Below are 21,913 nucleotides of genomic sequence, written 5' to 3'. Positions count from 1 at the left end.
GGTGTGGGGGTGGGGGGGATGAGGACCTGGGGAGTTATCAGAGGACAGAGGAAGGGTCCCCCATCATTTGCAAAAATAAATAAATAAACGGGAGTATGGGTGATCATGCTGGCTGCTTGAAATTAGATAGATAAAGCTAGATCTATTTAGATCGGTAGTTGACTAAATAGTTAGATAGATAGTTAGCTTGATAGGTAGCTAACTAAATAGTTAGCTTGATAGGTAGCTAGCTAAATAGTTAGCTAGATATGTAGTTAGCTTGATAGATAGTTTTCTATACGTAGCTAACTAAATTGTTAGCTAGACAAATAGTTAGCATGATATGTAGTTAGCTAAATACTTAGCTAGATAGGTAGGTAGCTAGAATGATAGATAGGTAGTAGCTACATTCATAGATGGATAGATAGATAGATAGATGGATAGCCAGGAAGCTATCTAGGTAGCTAGATAGTTTGCTAGGTAGGTATCTAGGTAGAAAGATAGGTACCTTAACTCTCTCATGTACGTCGCTTTGGACAAAGCGTCTGCTAAATGAAATTGTAACATTTTATCTAGGTAGCCAGATTGATAGTTAGATAGCTAGATAGGTAGCTAGCTAAATAGTCTGCTAGATGGATGGATGGATAGATGGATAGTGGTACCTCTTATCTCTTTGCTGATCTTGTTGTGTACATGTGTAAGCAGTGTCCTCTGACCTAAAAAAAACCAATCCTGCTTTCTTTATACAGTCAAACGAATCACTCTGTGAATCTTTGCCGTGGAAATAAAAAAAGAAAAAGGCTGTTATAGCAGTGTGCTGTTAAACACCTCATCCGCCACCAACCCAGTGGCAGTAACCGGCATTAAATATAACGATGTTGATGAAGTTAATCTTCTTGCTGATGGCCTTGTTTGCTTTTGTAAGTCATAAAAAGGCATCAGCATTAATTTCATACTGTTTCATAACCAACTAAAAACTGCTCACAGGAGCCTTAAGTAACTTTCAGCCCCAGTCGCTCATAGCATAATAAATTCAAAGACACTCACACAACCTTTGCAAGCAGTCAATTCTGAATTATGTGAGGTAGTAACGGCACTAACTCTCCTCTGAACCGCAGCTGTGTTCCCATCTCCCCCAGATTTCTCCTCACCTCTGCTCCTCCCTGTGTGTCGGATAGAGGCGACCTCCTCCTCCGCCTTCAGTCAGACCGATCTGTCAGGACACAATAGGCTACCTCTCCAGCGCTGTTGTTTTTGGAACAGGAACCCCTCAGCCCCGCTTGTTCTCCCCTCTTTTGGTTGACAGAAATTAGCCAAGAAGACACTCTTCTGTGAGGGATTTATCTCATCTCTCTCAGCTGAGTGTAGTTTTTTTTTTCCTTTTTGACTCAGGGTGTTGTTTACTTTGACTCATCAATGTGGAAGTGTGTTCATGGCCACCCAGTTGGGGATCTCTTCAAGATGTCAATAATTCCACTTAGAAAGCATTTAGAAGGCTAGAATTACTTATAGTCATGGTTTTAATGAAATTCTTCCTAAACTTCCTCCTCAGTATAACCAAAATCATGGTGACTTACAGTGCTGTCATGACAGAGTGGACGTGGGTTGCCTGGCCTTTATTCAGATGCTGAGGACTCATATCTGTTAAAGACGTTACTCTCCGTTGTGAAGTGTAGACACCTGCAGCTTACGGCTGTTCTCACCATCTGCTCGTTATTCTTGAAGTAAAAGCAGGTAACAGGAATGTGTCTGAATTACAAGAATGAGCAGCAGGTTCTGGTGAAAACTGTAAGAGCCTTTATGTTTGGTACTCTACAGTGAAGGAAAGATCATTTACTTGAGTACAATGTAGAGGTTCTTGAACATACATTTTGTGCTACTTTTATACTTCTGCATACAAATTCAAAGGTAAATATGTCACATATGCGCCACTATAACGATTCAATAGCTAAAATTTCCTCTCAGATTTTGAGTTCATGTAAAAATGTAAATAACAAAATACATTTCATTGTTCAAAATTGATGCTGTTGGCTTTTGACCCCTTACCAGAAAGCGCGTGTCTGGTTTGGGGAACTTCAAATCTTTAAGATGTAGGTTGTTTTGGGTTCTTTTATGTTACTTACTTGGTAGTAACAATCCTTTAATTAAGTAACTAACTTTTACAAGTAATTTTGTGCCTAAACCCTTAATCAGACTGCAATGACTCAAAATGTTAACCCCCTGTTACAGTCATATGTGGTCGTGTGGTTTTGGGAGTCACATGCAGTCGACCTTTTCCGTCATTCAAGTCAGAGGACACGTTGCATGACCACTGAGATTTAACTTGTGGCCTGATCCCTATGTTTGGACGCACTGGACTGAACTAGCTTAGTGTATATGAATGTAAAACTTGCTCCACGTTCATCAGCTACAACAGTGTAATGCTGCTTACACATCATGCATCAGTACTAACAATCTAATAACTTTTACTTTAAATTACTTACAATTACTTACTTACATACATTTTGCTGTTGTGTAATGTTAGTGCGATACTTTTGCTCTTATAGGATTTTGAGTATGTGCATGACTTTAACTTATATTCTGAGAGTTTATACAGTTATTTAGTACAGTTACTTAGGCAAGGAATGCATTCAAAGTAATATTTTAAACAGACGCCTTAAGTGTTAATGATAGCTCTTATGGTAAGATTTGATGATGGATTGCAGTCTCTAAATAGATTTCCTTTTTAAGAAGAAAGTGATAACTTTAAGCCGACTAGTGAAGCGCTCATTATCACAAAGTTGTGCTGAAATCCTTAACATTCCCGTCTCTGATTCCTGGCCCTCCTCCATCTGTTTTTTAGATTATTGACGGGCTGGGAATGTCACGGCTGGTACATCAGACCTGTCAGCGGACACCCCCTGTGCACCTCCCCCACCATCATAGTACACCTGACAAAACCTCTTACTGCGACATAGGAAGCGATCACATCAACACAAATAAACCGTCTGCTAACAGGGGGAAGCAGAGGACAACTTTTCCATCACTCCTCTGACTGCAAAGAAACCTCTCTGGACTTTGGTGTGGTCTGAGGTGCAGATGCTTTCTCGGATGTTTATCAGGAATGTTGTAGCTTGTTTGTGTCTTCTCGTTTTCCTTAATCTTTATCGCAATGTTCTGCAATGACGACACTCTCTCTGTGAGGCTTCTTGATGGAAAAAGTGAGAGTGAGAGCGAAGTGAGGTGTCCAAGGATGTGGATGGTGATTACTCACAAAGTCGCTGTTTAGCTGCCAAACTCTCCAGGTTGTTTTTTTTTTGTATTTCTGTGAGTCATTTGGTAACACAGCTTCCTCCTTCCCAGCGGTGGTCACGGGAAGAGGCTCCGAGCAGGCTGTTAGTCAGCACAAAGGCATCGAACTCTGGGCAACAATCGACACCTTGTTACACACACCACAAACATTACAGCTAAAAATGGAATCCTAGAAAATACTACAAATCTATAAAACTACAACAGAGTCTGTTTCTTTGTTATATAAACAAACCATATCCCAGGTTTTAGTGTTTTCTAAAGGAATCTTATCCATTAGTATGTGCAAAAAAAGCCATTTAATGTCCCTCTTTAAAAAGCTGAATTATTGGAATTATTGTAGTGAGTGGCTAAAACAGCAGTGATAAATGAAGTGCAGCAATAGAAACTTTAAACCCTTATTTTTTTCTGACTTTTCTAATTGCTGAACTTTCTCCGCTTTCACATCATCCATTACCACATTATTAAGGTGCAATGAGAAAAGGGTGGAGGGGTGGTGGTCTGTAGGAGACACCAGCAGCACCTTTGCAGCGTGCATAAATCACCAGGCTAATAAATTGAAAGCTAAAGGACTTCTTGCCCTCAACATATATCACAGAGGCAAACCAAATGAAGCCTTATATACCCCAGAGGACAGAGGAATGCTTCTGTTCATAACAGTGATTTGTGGATTGCTCCCCTGGCTGCTGGCTGTAGACATCACTGACAAACTGTTTGGACTCGGACCGTGCTCACTTATAGCAGCATTGCTTTCTATATCTAGATGTGTATATATTTCAGATATCAACAAAACGATGTATTCACTGTGTCTTTTAAAGCAACATTTTTAAATATGATAAAGCGCACCATCCCTTTATTTGTATCATCATTATTTATGAGATGGCATGATGAGAAGTTCAGGAAACGTGTTGTTTTTTCTGTCATATGACATTATTTCCTTATAACGCATGATGATACCATTGTTGTATTTATTATATTCCATTTATGTTTTCATTTTAAAAAGTGTTTGGTAACAATGGCACAAGATTTAACAGAAAAAGAGCATCTATGAGGAGCATGAAAACTCACTCAGCATCAATACAATGGCGCCACCCACTGGATTCAAAGAGGTTCTTAAAGGAGGAGAGTTTTGATACAACAAAAAAGTATTGAATTACACTTATACAGTCCTTTGCAACTTCTTCATAGCAAGAATTATTTCCAATGTTTACCTCAATCACAACTAATTAAATATTACATTACTGTAGGTATGACCAAAATAAGAGCTCAATGATAAACGTTTTAAAGCAGCCGTTCATGGCAAAAGTTCCCCCCGTTATGTAAGTGGGGATTGTCAGCATCCCCTCAGTTCATCATCCATATTTTTAATATAAAAAAACAGTAATGGACTAAATGTACCTAGAGCTTTGGTAATTTGGGAAGAGAGCCAGATACAATTTTAACCTTTTTTCTCCTGTTAAAAGAAAATAAAAGCAGGCCAATCACCCTAATCCCTCCTTGAACACTCGAGCAGATTCAAGCAGCTGAGATGGGCTGTGTTTGCGATGCCTCACCTTGTCCGTTGTCCTGATGTAGAAATGCAACCTGCGGTGAGTATTGACCCTGAGTGAAGAATAAAACATTAAGTATGCTAAACAAACAGCATGCACAGCAGAACATAGCGCACATATCTTGGATGTGTGCCTATGCATTACTGGAATTTGAATCCTGAAGTCAACATGCAGCATGCACTTCAGAGTGTTGAGTGACAATTTGAGTGTCTTATTTTAATCTGCAAAGACTCCACAGCAGACAGAAAACACTTCAACATGTATTTTCCTTAATACAGTTGAATATTCATGCTTAAAGGCAGCAGAAGTGTGACATCCCAGAATGTGCTAATGTGTTGATGTGTGATGAGCAGCAGCAGCGGCGGCTCATGTTGGCACGCAGCTCAGAAAAACAACAGCAGTCTGGAGAAGCTGTGGACACAAACACACACTCTGAGATGACTGAGCCATCTACTTTGTCTTTTTTTAGTCATAAAGTTTGGATTAGTTTGTCGGAGAAGAGATGCTATAGTCAGAACTTCTTCAAAATAAAATTGCTCTTCAGTGAGGAAAAGTTGCAGCAATAGGACAGACTGGTCTGAGAGTGGATGAAAATAAACCCAAGGAGAGGCAGACTGCAGACTATTCTCAAAAAGAGGATGAGTAAATGTGGTGTGTTAGAAAAAGCCAGTTGCTTAAGTTGAAGTGATGTGGTTTCTCTGTTGTGGTATTCAGTTTATTTTTGTGGACTGACTGTGAAAAAGTCAGCAAACTCAAGAAAGACAAAAACAGTTTTTTGTCTTAGGGGAAATGAGTCACTCAGAATAATACTGCCCATAATTATAATGAACAAAGAGTTCATGGTTTTCTTAAAAAATGGATGACAATAACGTTACTGGAAACAGAAACTTATAGCAGTGGCAGTGACAAATATCCCAGATGTTTTTTTGTTTTCACTACACTGTTTTGTTTTTTTCTCAATTAATTTGACTCATGTATTTAAAGGTTCTTTATTTTTTCAGGGCATGTCAGTTTCAGAATAATAACTAAAGTCAGAATAAAGATAAACTGTGGGAGCGTGGTCAAAAAGAAGCTGCTGTTGCGTCTGCGGCCACAAGAGGGCAGAGTTCCAAAGAGCTTCATGTTCAGCTGACGCTGCATACGTCTCTGTTCAACACCTGCCTGTTTTGGTGTTTACATTAGCTAGCTGGGCGTCAGTTTCTGAATTGTACAACAATGCATCAAAGTTAAGAATCACGTTATTATGGGGTATGCTTGTGGTAAGCACTGTAGTATCTCTGTATAGTTAGGGAAAGGTTCACCTGTTTTAACAAATCGCTAATTTAATGCACCACCCAGTGACCCAAATCAAACACACCCGCGATTGATCGGGACCAACAGGTGCATTCTGGGTCTAGCTAGCATGCTTAAAGCTAAATTACCTAAGGGGAATCCTGTAAGTCACAATTTGCGTGCACTGAGGAACTTCTATCTTCAATGAGTTGTGAGAGGCATTTCCACTGTTTTGTAAAATCCCCTGTTGTAAAATGTCTGAAGATTTTGAGGAGTAGGGTACAATAGGACAGAAAGGCTGAGTGTGCTATGTTAAGTTGTGTTTTGAGAATGAATGGGCAGAGAAGTTGAACGCTTCAGGAGGGCTTTGCAGAGTGACCATCAGACAGGTGAGTACATTAACAAAACTCTGTTTTGTGTGTGTGCTGCATGTGAACACTAAAAGTTGTGCAATCACTGAAGCTTTCTTTTTGCTGTAACATGTATTTTTTTTGGCTTAAAGGGATGGTTCAGGTTTTTTGAAGTTGGGTTGTATTAGGTACTTATCAATAGTTAGTGTACTACGTACAGTAGGGTCGGGTTAGGGTTAACAGTCAGCTGGCCCCTTGGAGAAACCGGCTGGAGGTCCTACATGGAAGCTAAGCTGTGCACCACTGCAGATGGTAACACGGTTACCACATACTTTAGCCATTTTTTAATGGACAATATTTTGCAATAGGTTCCATGTCATGTGACCCAGTGTCATCAAATCAATGTAAGTCGTTAATACTCGCTTCGACAAATATGACACACCTCATTATATTGGATTTTATTGCTTTACTATTTTATATTAATATTTAATTAATTGTATTTTTTTTACACAAGTATATTAATTAAAAATGGAAAAAGTCCAACATAAAAAGGTGTGTCCTATTTGTCCAATTTAGAATTAATTTCTCTTCTTTTCTCTTGATCTCTTAGTATTCATTTTAAACCATTAGTTCACATGACCTTGAAGCTGCTGGCAAAAAAATCCCTTATTTGTTATACAAACATTTATAGAAAATGACTGAATAATACTTAAGCATTTAAAATCAGCGGTCAACATGTACCCATTTAAGTTGTATTTCTTTTTCCTAATTTTTATATGGGGTAGTCATGGACATATTTTAAAAACAACAGTTTTCTGTCCATTTAAAAGTAATTCATTGACGGCCCCTAAGTCAGGCTCTGCCTGTTAAGTGCGAGGGCTTGGAGTTCAGCTCACTGTCCTCCCTCTACCAACTCTGGGGGAAGCCGAGTGAGAAAGCGTCGCTGGTTCCCAAGTGAATGTCTGTCAAATATCCAAAGTAAAACTAACTTCACCTGCACAAACAAGTGAAAGTCTGTTGCTGTTGATCACAGTGGTGCTCTTAAGTCGCACACTGTTAGAAATATTAAAATTAAAGGAACAGTATGTAAGATTAATGGGAGGATCTATGAGCAAAAATGGAATATACCGATAAGAAGTGTGTTTTCATTTGTGTATAATGTTTAATGAGAATCATTGTCTTTTGATTACCTTAGAGTCGGCTCTTTTTGTCTACAGTCCAAGTCCTCTTCCATGGAGCTCAGATGTTGCACCACCGTGTTTCAACAGTAGTACAGACAAAACAGAACACTGGCTTTAGAGACGGCCTTTTCTTCTTTTTTTACAGCCACTTGGAAAGGGAGGATGGCTGGAGTGGTTGTCAGCTGGCTGCAGGCAACCTGTCCACTAGATGGTGCTCATTATCCCTTTTCACATGAAGTAAAGCGTAAGGAGTGTTTGATTTTCAGTAGATTTCACTTAGGGCTTTACAGAAAGAGTAAATAAGCAGCATCATATTAACTTGTTTTTCTTTTCTCACTTTCTTTTCCCACAGTTTTGTAGTGGTGTGTTGACAGCTTGTTTATGGCAAACTGTCTCTGGTACCAAGACAATCAAGCAGCACCATTATGTTCATATGAATAAGCCTGTAGCCGCAAAGGAAATTGCCCTCATGTTATTCAGGGTGGGGCAACTGCGTGCTATCAGCTATAGGTGTATAGGTGGCCTATATTTCGTAACTTTCCCAGCTGTAGTTTGCCACTCTTGGCAGTCATTGGCCTTGGCTTTCCCTGTTGAGGCTGCTCTGCGACTTTGTGCTTTGGGTGTGCAGTTGTGCTACAACAGCTGGATGATGGAAGGATACTAGGTGACCTATCAGATTCAATATATTTTCCCCTTTTACAGGGCCCTTTATGGCACAGGTTGTCTGAATTGGCTTGCTCTCTCTTTTTACTTGGTTGAAAGCTGAAATATTCCCAAACGGACGAAGACTGCTCTCTCACTCTGCAGCTATAAAAAGCTCCCAAAACAAAAGTGGTCACATTTCATTAGTCACAAAGTTTATCGCCTCAGCGCATCTGAAAAATGGGGATCTAAAAAGGCGCTGTCAGTTTAAAAATTGGATGCCTCCAACATTTTTAATTTGTTTCCCTCATTTAACTGCAATAGAATCAGTGATTCACCCCGTATCATGTTGTGACAGCAAAGACTTACAATACATCACACTAACAGGAACTCATTTGGTTCAAGTATTTACATACTTAAGTTACCTGCATAATCGTACATATATTTTAATAAGAATCAAACATTGCTATCTTACATTGTGGTACATTCTGATGTTTTAACTGTGCACATGCTTTTGTGGTCATGAACGTAGATTTTGCAGCTACAGAAAAATGTTCAATCATTATGTTACATTCTAAAAGTCTTTGTTAACTGTTTATCAGTGATGAGTCACATGTTTGAGCCAAAGCTTCAGGTAGATAAACTGACAGAGAATCTCTGAACTGACCCTGACTCAAGGTCACCTCTCACAAAACAGTGAACCTTTGTCCTCTCTAATAAAGGATGCAGTGAGAGCAGGGCTCACAGACCAGTGTTGTGTATCTCTTTGAGAGAGTCCTCTGAACGCCAACAAAAGCTTCGAACTCGGATAAATTCATTTGTTTTTCAAAGTTAGTGAATTTGTGTTTTTGATTTTGTCTGAATGTTTGGATGCCTTTTACACCTTGTAAAAAGTTAAATTTACTCAGTATCACTGCAGCTCTGAGCTACAGGTACTGCAGAATTCTCTTGTATAAGGACATAAACCATGATGTGTTTATGCCATGATCCAACATTTCTGGAAGCACACTATGTAATGGATATTTATACAACTGTTGTTATTTTAGGAAGAAAACACTCAGAAGTACAATGTGCAAATAATTACTTGCGTGGTGTCTCACATCTTACCAAACTTCAAATGTTTCATATCACTCTTTTTGTGCTCCATCTTAACTCCTAACCTTTGACTGTTAGTACATCCTTCAACAATCACACTAAGTTTGGAGATTGAATCAGTTAACTCTGCTGCCTGATACCATTTACATTATTTGATTTAGTCTTCAGTCAGTTTGCCGCTCTGCACTCTCTGTTTGACCGAGAACCAACACTCTCAGCTGAAACTAGCTTAAACAAACAGTGTAGAGAAAAGCAAACAGAGAAAATCAGTGGAAAAGACTTCAGGTAGAAGTCCTTTTTTAATGCTACTCAGCTGGAAAGATTATAGATGTCACATAAATTGTGAATTATTTCAATATGATTTAAAAAACAATGTTTGTAGTATTTGTCCTTTTTAATGGAAACAATTTAACCCAAGACACTACTCCCAATCAAATCAGGTATTTCATCCTTTTATCGTTGTTTATATTTATTTATATCTCCATTATTAATTACATCCCCATTCAGTATCAAAGATATTGTATCTATCTTTTCAGTAACTGATGGCACTTCACACTGTGTATATGGCACCACTCTAAACAATGAGGTTTCCATTTTGCAATAAAAACATCAAACATCAACACAATCAATATGTAACGGTTACAGCATATGAAATAATCTACTTATATCTAAAACATTACAGTACAGTATAAAAATAGCAAATACACTTATATTTAAGACCGCACTAGTATGTGACACATCTTTATGGGTTGTTTTTTACAGGCATCGGGATTCTTTCCCTTTGGTAGAACATTTTCGTTTATAGCACACAAATTTGACAAACGATCACTTTCAGTATCGTGATCGTTGACATCGTGACCATTGACATTGTCAGTTCGCAACAGCTTTCACATTTATCGGTTTCATGACCCTGTCCATTTAAATATCAGAAAATTAAAAAGTCCCACTTACACAAACTTTCACAGGATACAATGAGGTGATTTTTAGGTGCAAACAGTAAATGTATTGGGTAGATAAAAGACTAAAGTCGTTATTATTGATACCCAGGACGGCTGACCTACTGGCCTTTCATCATCTGACTGAAAATCATCTCAAGAAATTACATTTACTTTGAGACCTTTTCACATTTGCACAGACCTATGGAGAAAAATGACTAAACACACTTTCCTTTCTTTCCAAGATAAAGTAACATTTCTAAACAGCTCAAAAACTGTGAGATCTGAACACAAAGTGCAAGTACCTGGTGAATTTCAATAAAGTTGCTCCTCATGCTTTGTGTTAAAATAAGTATAAATCATAGCGAGCCAAACTATGGGACAACAAAAAGAGCTGCGTAACATCAAAAGCAACTTCTTTTCTGTGTAACAAAACCATATACTGTATAAAAGAAGTGGACGTGGCTACCTTGATTTTCCCCATTGGTTTGTGAATTCCAGTTTGAAGCATCGAGTTCAGCATTTCTGCTGCAGCCATCTTGGTTTTTCCAAACCAAAAGTGATAATATTTGTTCGAGAGGGTGGATACACATTGCTAAGTATCAGCATACCCTGCTTTATCCAAGATTTTACCTTGAATGACACCATAATTTCCAAAATTTACATTGTTCTGTGTTGAGACAGTAAACTCCGTATTGATCTGTTTGCTGAGGTTCACAATCATCTGAGAAGTTGGGTTATTTTCACTCAGATTCTGACTTCATTTTGCAACTACTGCAGTCCCCCTCTGGTGGTACTTATAAGAATGCAGGTTTAAAGCATTAATGCATTTGCGTCACATTTGAACCCAGGAGGCTACGTCTATTACTTATTTGCAGTCTTTCCGTCTCTCTGTATTTCCCGAGTGCATGGACGTTGCTGTCTTTACCATAGTGCGCATTGAGGTTTAGGAATTTGGGTATGCAGATGTTCTAAAGATATCGAGACAGTTCACTGTGATAAGGGCACCAGTCAGCTGTCTCCACTGTCTTGTGGCAGGGTTTTTCATTTTGTCCAGGACCAGGTGCAGATCCTGGATCATGTCTTTGTAGCTATCTCCATAACGCAGACTCCAGGAGTACAGGAAGTCAAAGGCGGGTTTCCACATTGACTGAAACAGAACAGAAAATTAAGAATTTGCTGTAAATCATATTCAAGGCACAACAGAAATCCCTTGGGGTGCCAATTATCTACGATACTCCATAACTTGCAGTGCTAATACCATTAACTGACCTGGGAACCAACGTCTCCGCTCTTCCCTCGGTGCGGTGCCTCATAGCCGGCTAACTGAGCACTGGAGAGTTTTCCCATCTTCTCACCGAGCTCCCGCCATCGAATTCCCAGCTCCACGGCAGTGGAAAGAATGACCGTGTTCTGGATCAACTGGGCTGCAAGATTTACCGAGTCCATCTTCAGCAAACCCTAGAGTGATAAACACAGAGTCAAACTGTCACAAAAACATATGAAGTCATGAAGCATAGAGATTGCTAACCTGGACCCCCATCTGCTATCCTTGTCTGGGAGTAATGGCCAGTGTTTTGGGTTCAGATAATTGATCAAGGATTGGATCATGGATTTCCAGGCCAAGACTTTCTTTTACATGTGCTTGCTCATATCTACAGTCCAACTTGCAACTTCAGACGCACAAATTTTGTTTGAGTTGAGGGACGTTTATGACCAGATTGTCTGCTGCACTTAAATGCAGATGTTTGTTCAATTAAGAATAATAAAAAGCTAAATTGTTCTAGATAGTTGACTGGTTCTGGGATTATATTACATAGACTTTTTTTCCCGTGTAAAGTCAAAGACTGCTGAAATAAAAGTGAACAATTCTTCTTGGAATAAACCAGAACGACAACCAAAATCTTGTCCTCCACCAATGTTTGTAGAGATCATACAGGCTGTGATAGTCAGATATAATGAGTGGTGGGTGCCTGCATTGCCATCATTTTGTAAAATATATAAAAACGATCTCTTTCATAAACAATTTGTATTCATCATAAGTTAATGTTTTCTTTACTTACCACCACAAGCTCATGCAGAAACTTCTTCCTGGTCCTCTCAGCATGGCAGTCTTCCTTTAGCTTTTCAAGTACGCTGGCCACTTTATCGGCCTCAGTTTCAGCGTGCCTTCGTGTGATGGTGTCCAAAGACAGGTTTCTGTATCCTAAAGCATCGGCAAAGCCTCTCCAGCTGGTGATGTGTTCAGTCACCAGAGTTTGGATGGCGGAGTACATGTAAGTAAGCTTCTTGAAGGGCAGCGTCATATTGTCCAAGAGGACCTCTGTGGTGATTTGAATTCCCGTGAAGTCGATGACTTGGTCTCTGGTTATGAGCTTGACATTTTTGCAGTGCACCAAGCCAGTCCTGCCTCGGAGGAATCCAATGTACCACTCCTTGACTTTCGAGTTACCCACTGATCTCACGGTCTCCCTAGATAGAAGAGCCAAAGTGTCCCCCTTGAAATACTCCAGAAGGTAATCTACACGTGGCTGACGGAGAACTGACTTTAGAGCTACACCGTACCATTGTAGGTTCACAGGTCTGTCTGTAAATTTGGGGAAATTTGAAACACTTTCCTCAGGAATAGGTGCAGTCCTTGCCAATTCGGTCCCCTTTGCTGGCTGCCTTGAAACTCGCTTTTCTGTTCTGATTGGCGCTGCGGGAGGGGAAGGCACCTGGAACTGTGCAACAGTTGCAGCATTTGAATCCTTTACTTCTAGATCCAGTTTAAAAGGAGTCATTTCTGTATTACTAGCACAAGACAATGCAACCGGCAGATGCAAAACTGTCCCTATTTTGAGCTGACTTTGTCTCACTTCTTTCAGTTTGTCCTCAGGTTGGATTTTAAACATGGAGTCCGAGAGGCTTATTCCAACATGCAGGTTGTTCAGTTTTTCTGGTTTAAACCCCTGTTTTCCCCAAAGCTGCAGCACAAGTGGAGGCAGATTTTTGTTCCCTTTGCAGACAGCTGAAAATGGCAGCTTGGGTGGAACGTCCTCATGACAGCAAACCACTATTACAACCTTGAATGATGGATGGATGTACCTGGGACCATAAACTGCTACTGTGACTTGGCGGTCAAGGTAATCCCAAACTGATGTGGCAGGGGACTGGATTGCAGAGGCCTCTGCAACTGCAATCACATAAAAGTGGGTTTTCAGGTCCTGCAGCTTAATGTGCATCCTGTTTTTGTTAACGGAACAGTTGTTCACTTTAAGATAAGGTCCCTCTCGTTTGTTGGACACCAACCCAGCCACAGAAGTCATCACCTGACTCAATGGATCACTCTTCACCTCTCCAGACAGTTTAATATCCAGAGAGATTCGCTCTTTTGTGTTGATGTTGCTGAGGACCACCTCTAGAAGTGGACACATGGTGGTCACATAGTTGTTATTGAGTCCAGGAGGAGGGTCCAGCATTGCTTTAAGCGTAACCTCCTGGACGTCTCCAGGAGGAACATGACCCTCTGGGATGTGGATGCTGATTTCAGACTCTGGTAACTGTACTGTTCCTCCGGAGTGGCCGATCTTGGAGATGACCTGAAAGTTTGAGGCCTGGGTCTGAGCCCACCCTGGACTCTGGCTCATCAGATTTAAGTCCAGACATGAGCGGGTGAGCTGCCTGTGACTCAGCCAGGCCATCTTATACGCCTCTCTGTCATTCTTTAGCCACTCAAAATCTGGATTCAGCACCGGCCCAGGCGGTGTGAAGCTGTTCTCCTGTTTTGGCACTTTTCTCTCCAGATCGTCCAGAATGTCTGAAGCACTCCTCCATCTCCCAGATCTGTGGCTCACTTTGTGTTTGTTCTCCAAAAAGTTCCCTACATTGCCTTCATCTGAAGACGTGCTGATGACGTCTTCGTTATTTGTGTCCACATGTTTTTCTGTGTGTTGTTGTGCGTTGGAAATGTGTTTGTCCTTGCCGTTGTGTACAATGTCATCCAAGAAAGGATTTGATCCAGACAGTTTGTTCCAAAAGGGATTTTTTGTCTGAGATGAAAGTGGGACTTCTGGCTGTAAAAGTGGCCACTCTGAGTTCTTTGTTCCTTGTGTAACATACCCACCTGTGAAAATGTCGGATAGAATAATATTATTTGGTGTGGAAGTCTGTGAACACTATCAACAGGTTTTCAAATTTGGAGCACAGGTTGCTTTGCTTCAAAATGAGAATTTACCATTCAGGTTTTGACTTGTTGAGGCGTTGTCGTCCAGATCAATAAGGGTCCCCTCAGATTTACTCCGCATGAGACTCCCAACACGATTGAAAGCCTTTGCTCTTCCAGCTGCCATATTTCATCTGTAAAAACAAAATAACTAAATGATGTCCCAATAGACACTATTTCTTATTAGACTAGTACGGAAACAATAAGTCAATTAAGCAAATGGTAGATCAACAGAAAATCTGCAATAACATTAACTGAAGATTCGTCTGGGAATTTTACATTACTTACATTAATAACATTTACATTACTTTCCTTAACAAAAGATACAAAGCAGATAGATCTTTTAAACAAAACATATTAGTAAAGCTTCTAAATAAACGGACATATATTTTGCTATGCTATGACACATGACCACAGCCAATGCAGCCAATAAAAGACGTGAGTAAAGTTATTGTCTGTCTCAACGAGTATGTGTCCTTTAGCACAGTGAGCCTCAGGCTTTCTGCCTGTCAGAGGAAACTGTTCCAAAACACGGAATAAAGCCTGAACTCTTCAGCCTGTCACTTGTTTGCGTAAAAGGACACTACCCATTCATGACTTGTCAAAGTGAGTCAGTCATAAATAATGTGGTCTCTTACACCAGTGCACAAAAACAGGTTGGTCTTGTCAAGCCTATGACACAGTAGTCGGTTGTCGCAGTGCTTCTTGCTATGATCAAAGTGCAGTGCCACTTTACTGCTGACAGTAAAAAACGTCTATTCTGATTAAATACTGCATCACAGACTCATTTATTATGCACTGTACTGTGGTTTCTGTACTACAGTAATCCCATCTCAATAGTAAAGCATTATAATAGTAATCTAGTGCATGTTTTTTTTTTAGACTGAATCAGTTGAAAATAGTCTAAGAAATCTTACATTCATGAAAAATTAAATGGCAGTACTCTCAGCAGTAAAGACTCCGATGTAAAATCCCTGAGCTCGAGCTTCACCTAGCACAACTGCAACATTGTCAGCGCCTGAACAGGTGTGTGTACATAATCAGATGTTACACAATGATAAAGCGTATTGTATTCCGGCCACTTCCCTTAAACCCCATAAACACATTTAAAGTAATCAAAGTTTGACCTCACCGTCAGCATGAGATGGTTGTAGTTTAGCTCGAGCACGGTAGCAGGAAAAGAAGGTTATCCACTATCATTTACACTTCTCTTTAGGGCGTACCTGAAAAGCTCGGCAGCTCACGTTACAGCTCTTTACGCCTCTGTTTGCGCTCGAGCACGGAGCATTTTGGGACTGGAAGTTTAAAAAAATACAGGGAGCTCAGCGGAGGTGTGGCCTCTCGTGCTTAGGAACTACAATACCCACAATGCACCTATCTGTTTATGAACGAGACATAATACCTGAAACTGAGCGATACTTGTAGTTTCGACATGAATCTGACAGAAGTGATAAGCATGCTGTGACATGGGTTGGAGGTTACTCATTTGACAAAGAAACAAACAAGAAACTATTTTAATGCTACCTGGCAGCATTTAGCCTTCTGCTAAATTATCAGTTAGATATATTTACACTGAAACAGTTTCTACTGTCTACAGCTTCAAGTGCTTATATGCTTGTTGTTGTATATTAATACGCCATATATAACAACAGAAGCAGTGCAGTACTAGTGTTTCGTCCCTTTCCTTCTCAGTCATCCATTATTTCTGTTTTATAACGTGTGTCGTCATCTTTGCTGTTTCTAATGACAGTAGATCAAAGCCAAAGTGAACTGAGAGGCTAACACAACTTGATCTCATCAAGGACACAGGTCATGTTATCTTGTTTACTGTGATGAATGCCTGAAAAGATCAATAATTGAGACTGTTACATCACCTTTGATCTTTCTAGACATGATATAAACCACTATTTCAAACGCTAACGGCTTTACAATTATGTTTAACAATTGCACATCAAAGAGTATGAAATTGTCAGATACCCCTTTTATATTACTCTTTGTAATGTAACTGTTATCTTTGCTGATGAATATTCAAGCTAAAGCTGAAATGCTCTGTTGGAACTGCTGTGCACTCTTGATGCAAGCTCTGATCTGAAGCGATGCAACTAAACACTCAATAAATAATGAATTTACATGTAGCGAATATGGTCAGTGGGTGCTGCGGGCCTGGACTTCAACATAACTTATCAATATACTCCACTACAGAAGTGAAAGTTATGTACAATATCTGATGGACTGATATATCTTTGCTAAATGTCCATCTCTACTCTATCATTAATTATTTCCCCCGAGCTGTCATGCTGTGTAAATGTTGGATATGAAACAATGCAGACAAAATCTGCACTCCTCCCAGATTTCACCACAGCACAGTTGCAGTAATTGAATAATCAGCAGAGTCAGATGGTTCTAGTATCTTATTGTATCTGAAACAGGGGACACACATGTGAGCTAATTCTGCTCCCTTGTGGCTTTTTGGGGAATTTCATTGGGAAACGGATTAAAATGATTTATTTTTTTCTTTTTAATTTAATTGTGGTGTTTTTGGGCAGATGAGCTCCTAACAACTGTTCTCAAAAAACATGTACATGATGCTGTTTAAGATAATGATGCAGCCTATTTAAAAGTAGAACTAAAGAATTATTGAAAGACAGATAAATAAAAAAATCTTTTTCAAAGCCTGATATATCATATCATATCATGGGCTTGTTGTTCTCCAAAAACTACTTAAATGTAATGTTTGCTAAAAAAAATGCATACAATTAATAATGTCTGGATTCTACTTAGCTGTTTGATTTAAGGGTCCTGGTATTGCCCATGATAAATGTCACATGTTCATGTCTTACCATCACGTCTGCAGTGTGAAGGGCCTTTCATCAGTGGTAAGATGGGGGTTCCCAGAGTCCTTTGACTTGGATTGTAAGAGATGGAAACAGCTATCTGGGAAAAACAAACAAAGGAAGTAAAATATTCCAAATTTGGTTAAATAGAAAAAACAAAAACATGCAGCCCTTGTGTAGAAATCAATGTTTAAAGTCTGTATAACTGTCTTGTTTTCATGTGTGTAAACTGTAGGTGGGTTGAGCCAGTAAACTCTACAGTGAACATGCTGCTGTAAGATGTGCGTTATGAGGTGCAATTATCAATAATAATGTTCCATTAGCTGTTTGTATTGTTCAACCTACATCAGGGTTGGTTGGTAGTCTGATACTTGAAAGGAAGAGAAACTTTTTAAACTTGAAGTGCTTTTTTAACAACACCATGTGCAGTACGTTGCCTGTAAATATGAAGGAGCAGTAGCTTCACAAATCAATTCTGTGGAATATTTTAATTTAAGTGCTGTTTGTTGATACTTTAATCTTCTCACAACAACAATCCATTGTCATAAGGATACTGAAAATATATTAAACTTAAAATAGTTAAAAAACTAAGCAACAGATAATTATACAGGTGCATAACAGTATAAACTTAATGCCACTTCACTACCTCGAATATAGTATTAACACTTTAACAGTTTTTTAAAGGAACATCTACACTTTGGTGGCGTATACTTTACAAGTCTTGAAGCTCGTTACTGTTCTGAAAGGCTCACTGCCATGATTGTGCCACTTGGTGGAGCCATTTCTCCACCATTCATTTACTCAGACACAATCCAACAAGTGAGAGAGAGACCCAGAAAGTTTGGAAGCTGAGTAAAAATATGAGCCGATGAAATATGAAACAAAAACAAATAGTCTGCTTCTTTGTGACTGTACAGCAGTAACTCTGCTGTCAATCAAGCAGTCATGCCCATCTAAGTAAGCGAGTTAGTGAGTTTGTCCGTGTTGATGCCATTTATTTGAATTTTCACCTTAAAATTGACTGAATTAATCGATAATCAACAGAGTTCACGACAAATTTAGTCCGTTAACCTCACTAGTATAGAATAAAGTATAGTGGCCACTATCCATCAGTGTTAAAGCAGTATGAGGGCTGAGATTACACTTTTAGTAAGGACTAGGACATTTGGTTTTCAAAATAAAGGTTCTTTTTTTGAGCCTGGTAAACACAGTAAAAAAACAAGTATTAATCTTGTATCACCTGCAAGAATGTGCTGGCTCTGGCCTTACCTGCTGTGTGACTCTTTAAAAGAGATAACAAATATTTGTAATGGGCTTCATAGGGAACCATAGCTGTGTTTAATGTGGTTATGTGTCATGATCTGCAGTCCTGCTTTTCTTGGCAGCCTCATGGACTCACCCTGATATCATTTGAGGAAATACAAATTTTTTTATTGAAGGTGTTCTCTCAGAAACTTAAGTATGACATTTTGATCCTGTTGTGAACTCATTTTTCACAGAGCGTCTCTAAGTCATGTTCAGTCTGCAGGTATTCCACTCCGACAGGTGAAACACAACCTGTGACATGAATTAATCTAAATCACTGCGAGCTTTGTATCAGGGCGGCTCTGTCAGTGCTGCAGCAATTACCGTTAACCGTTCTGACTCACCTCCTCACCTCGTCAAATTGTCTTTCCCAGGAGATTGGTTGGTTTGATGACAATGACGGTGCGGTGGCTGGTTTTAACTACTAAATTGGCCACAGATGCATGATGGGTGAGAGGTGTTGCCACAAAACTGTGATTGACTGGTAGAGCTGGAAAGCCCAATATGTCTCATTATGTATCTATATATATATATATATATATATATATCAAGCTCAATTTTCCTTATTTATCTCTCATGTTTCAGAGGTGACTGGATCAAAGCTGGTTCGGCTGCCTGCACACTGTGAGCTCCGACCTTAGACGTTATCCCGGCCTTCATCCACAGTTTGGCGCTCAGCCTCCTCGTCCTGGCACGTGTTCACTTCCTCTCTGAGGCAGCAGCAGGATCTTCCTATGAGGACCAGGTGATACTGAAACTGTCTAGGAAGGTGTAAATAACATTACAGGAGAGCCAAATGCTCAGAGACAAGAGTCTGAATGTTTAACGATAACTGTTTCTTTTGATTTTTTGATATATTTGAGTCATCCTTCTGAGGCAGCTGAAAACCTCAAAAGGCCCGTCTGAGTTAAACATTGAAATGAGAGAAGCATCACTTTATTTCAAGCACAAATAAACACACACCATCATATGTCCAACCTTCTGCTAAAGAGAAAACTACATATCCAACATACTCTACTCTACTACACATAAGTGATTCAGTTTTTAATGGTTCTACGTAAACCTCTCTCTATGGATGACATCATAGTGTGACTGTGGTTCAGGCCTTCAATGTCTCTATAACCAAATCAGTCTGGTCCAGTGTCCCAGCAAAGGCAGATTTCTTCAGAGCCCATCTGCTCTGCTATTTCAGTTTTTTTTCTCTCTTAGCTCTTCAAGGTTTCACTTTTAACTTTGACTATCGTCGGTGCAGCGTTTCCTGCACGACTGCACCATCATAGAGTCAGTACTGAGGGTGGAGAGGAGGCAGAAGGAGTAGATGCAAAGGTGGAACTAGCCCATCCTTCTGAGTATGTATGCATGCATGACTCTGCACTAGTAATTTTTCGTGTGTATAAAGATTTACTTGAGAAGGAAAGAAAGCTTCACTAAATAATTTTGTGGCATTTTTAGCAATCCAAACAGGGTAACAATAGGCTTAAATGCATGAGATGCCCTCATGTATATCTTCTGTATTAGATATATTGAGCAAGAGGATGACTGACACACCTGTAAGTACTTTGACTTTAACTTGCTTATTATTTGAAACTTTCAAAAGTATTATCAGTGTGAATATTCTCTTGAGCTTTTCTCTCCAGCTTGTCTGTGACGCAAAGCTTGCAAACACCTGCAGCAACACTGATTCAATTAGGTCAGGTGGGCAGACTGGGTCTTGGGTGTTCATCTCTGTGGTTGAACGTGTTGAAATAAAAGCCTCAAGATTTAGTCTCAGAGTTCTGCACAAACGGTTAAAAGTGTAAAAATGTTGAATGCAGCAAGACTGAAGAGCGCTGAGCTAACTGAAAAACAGCACAACCCCAAACTGCAGGTTTTTTTTGGGATCAAATGAATCCAGGTTGGAGTTTGAATCGCTGTTGTTTCACGCGGAGACGCTAGATGGTGCTACAAAGCTGCGCAAGGACAGGAGCGAGAACTGAAGTTTTAAAGACTGTGGCTGCAGTTCACCATCACGGTGAGCTCAAGAAACCGACAACACAACTTGAAAAACTATATAATGATTTTAAGATCTGTTGTTTTCCATGATCGTAACTTTTGTTACACCGTTTTGTGGATGATATTTAACGTCCGTGCGCACACAGTCATGTGATTTTAGATGTGTACATTTGATGCAAAAAGACCCCCGGAGACATTAAAATTAATTTAAATGGGAAAACGTTATCTCTACTATGTAGCTACTATAAATGACAGAAAATACAAAACACAAGCTGCTTGCGTAAATGAAGGAACCAGAGGTTTTTTTAACCAGACGCAGGTACATTATACAAAGGACAGGAGAAATGTAAAATAAATATCTGTTAACAGATAAATTAAAAGCAGTTGTGGTTTTTCCTGGAAGCTTATACTGATAATTTTTAGCTTTAAGTAAAAAGGAAGTGATTAAGTCCGACTTGAGATCAAATAAAGCCCAAACTAAACGGGGAACCAGACTCCTCGACACTTAACGTTTTCTTATTTCTCTCTCTCTTAAATGTATTTAACCTCTATTTAAATATCCACACACCACGTTCAGTCTTATTATAATATACTGTAAATACTTCACATACTGCGCATTTGTAACACAATTTGTGTTCAGTAACAGTTGTGCGTAATTTGGGAGAAGATCCGCTTACCATGAAAGTTTGATCACAAAGAAGAGAAAAAAAACATCTGAATTAATATTTTTAGAATTCGGAAAAAAATAAGAAAAGAGAAATGACAGTAGGTTTCTTTGTAAATGCCGTAAATCGCGTTATGTCGTACAATAGTTGAACACGTATAACGTGTATAAGGGGTGTTGACACAATCAGGCGTGTCTGACCTGTGGTGACTCCGGCCTCTGGGACGTCTGAAGTTTCATATTTACGCTCAACAGAAAAACTGACATACGCCGGAATTTATTTAATTAAGCCTGCAGTGAAATTCCTGCACTAACTGTTAATTTGTAATGCGGCAGATGCTCCATTTAATTGTTTAATTTTATTATTGAAAATTGAATTAATTTCCGGGGGAGGCCTTGATCTTGCTGCAGGCCTTTTCACCTCCCTGGCCTCAAAAGCGTTTAAAAAGAAACATCAGCTGAAACGGAGGTCATGAAACGCAACACCTGTATTTTTCCACATTTATGATACCAATGTTTTAATATTAAATAAAAAAATAGATCGTCTAATAATTTGAGAAATTAAATCGACTCTACAATGAGACAAAGTGAGTCGATGAGCTGCTTCTGAATCCATACTGAC

At 39.4% G+C, this 21,913-nt stretch overlaps 1 protein-coding gene across 1 annotated transcript; it reads right to left on the bottom strand.

The window, feature by feature from the left end:
* Nucleotides 1-9,792: 9,792 nt before the first annotated feature.
* On the bottom strand, nucleotides 9,793-15,690 carry macc1 (MET transcriptional regulator MACC1). The gene is made up of 5 exons (XM_069656569.1): nucleotides 15,629-15,690; nucleotides 14,509-14,630; nucleotides 12,356-14,397; nucleotides 11,565-11,753; nucleotides 9,793-11,442 (listed from the first exon to the last, which is right to left on the bottom strand). The coding sequence occupies exons 2-5, from the start codon at nucleotides 14,621-14,623 to the stop codon at nucleotides 11,239-11,241; spliced, it is 2,550 nt and encodes an 849-aa protein (XP_069512670.1). The 5' UTR covers nucleotides 14,624-14,630; nucleotides 15,629-15,690; the 3' UTR covers nucleotides 9,793-11,238.
* Nucleotides 15,691-21,913: the final 6,223 nt, after the last annotated feature.

Source organism: Semicossyphus pulcher, unplaced genomic scaffold (genome assembly GCF_022749685.1).
Source record: "Semicossyphus pulcher isolate SPU_LCO1_2020_fin unplaced genomic scaffold, fSemPul1.0.p SCAF_9, whole genome shotgun sequence".
NCBI classification, from domain to species: domain Eukaryota; kingdom Metazoa; phylum Chordata; class Actinopteri; order Labriformes; family Labridae; genus Semicossyphus; species Semicossyphus pulcher.
This window is presented reverse-complemented; position numbering and strand designations above follow the sequence as displayed.

Bases quoted from the DNA above. Each gene is read 5' to 3' on its own strand.
- macc1 (XM_069656569.1), bottom strand. From the start codon at position 14,623: ATGGCAGCTGGAAGAGCAAAGGCTTTCAATCGTGTTGGGAGTCTCATG. The intron at 14,398-14,508 runs GTAAATTCTCAT...ACATTTTCACAG, and splicing joins AACAAGTCAAAACCTGAATG to GTGGGTATGTTACACAAGGA. The intron at 11,443-11,564 runs GTCAGTTAATGG...GTTCTGTTTCAG, and splicing joins GCGGAGACGTTGGTTCCCAG to TCAATGTGGAAACCCGCCTT.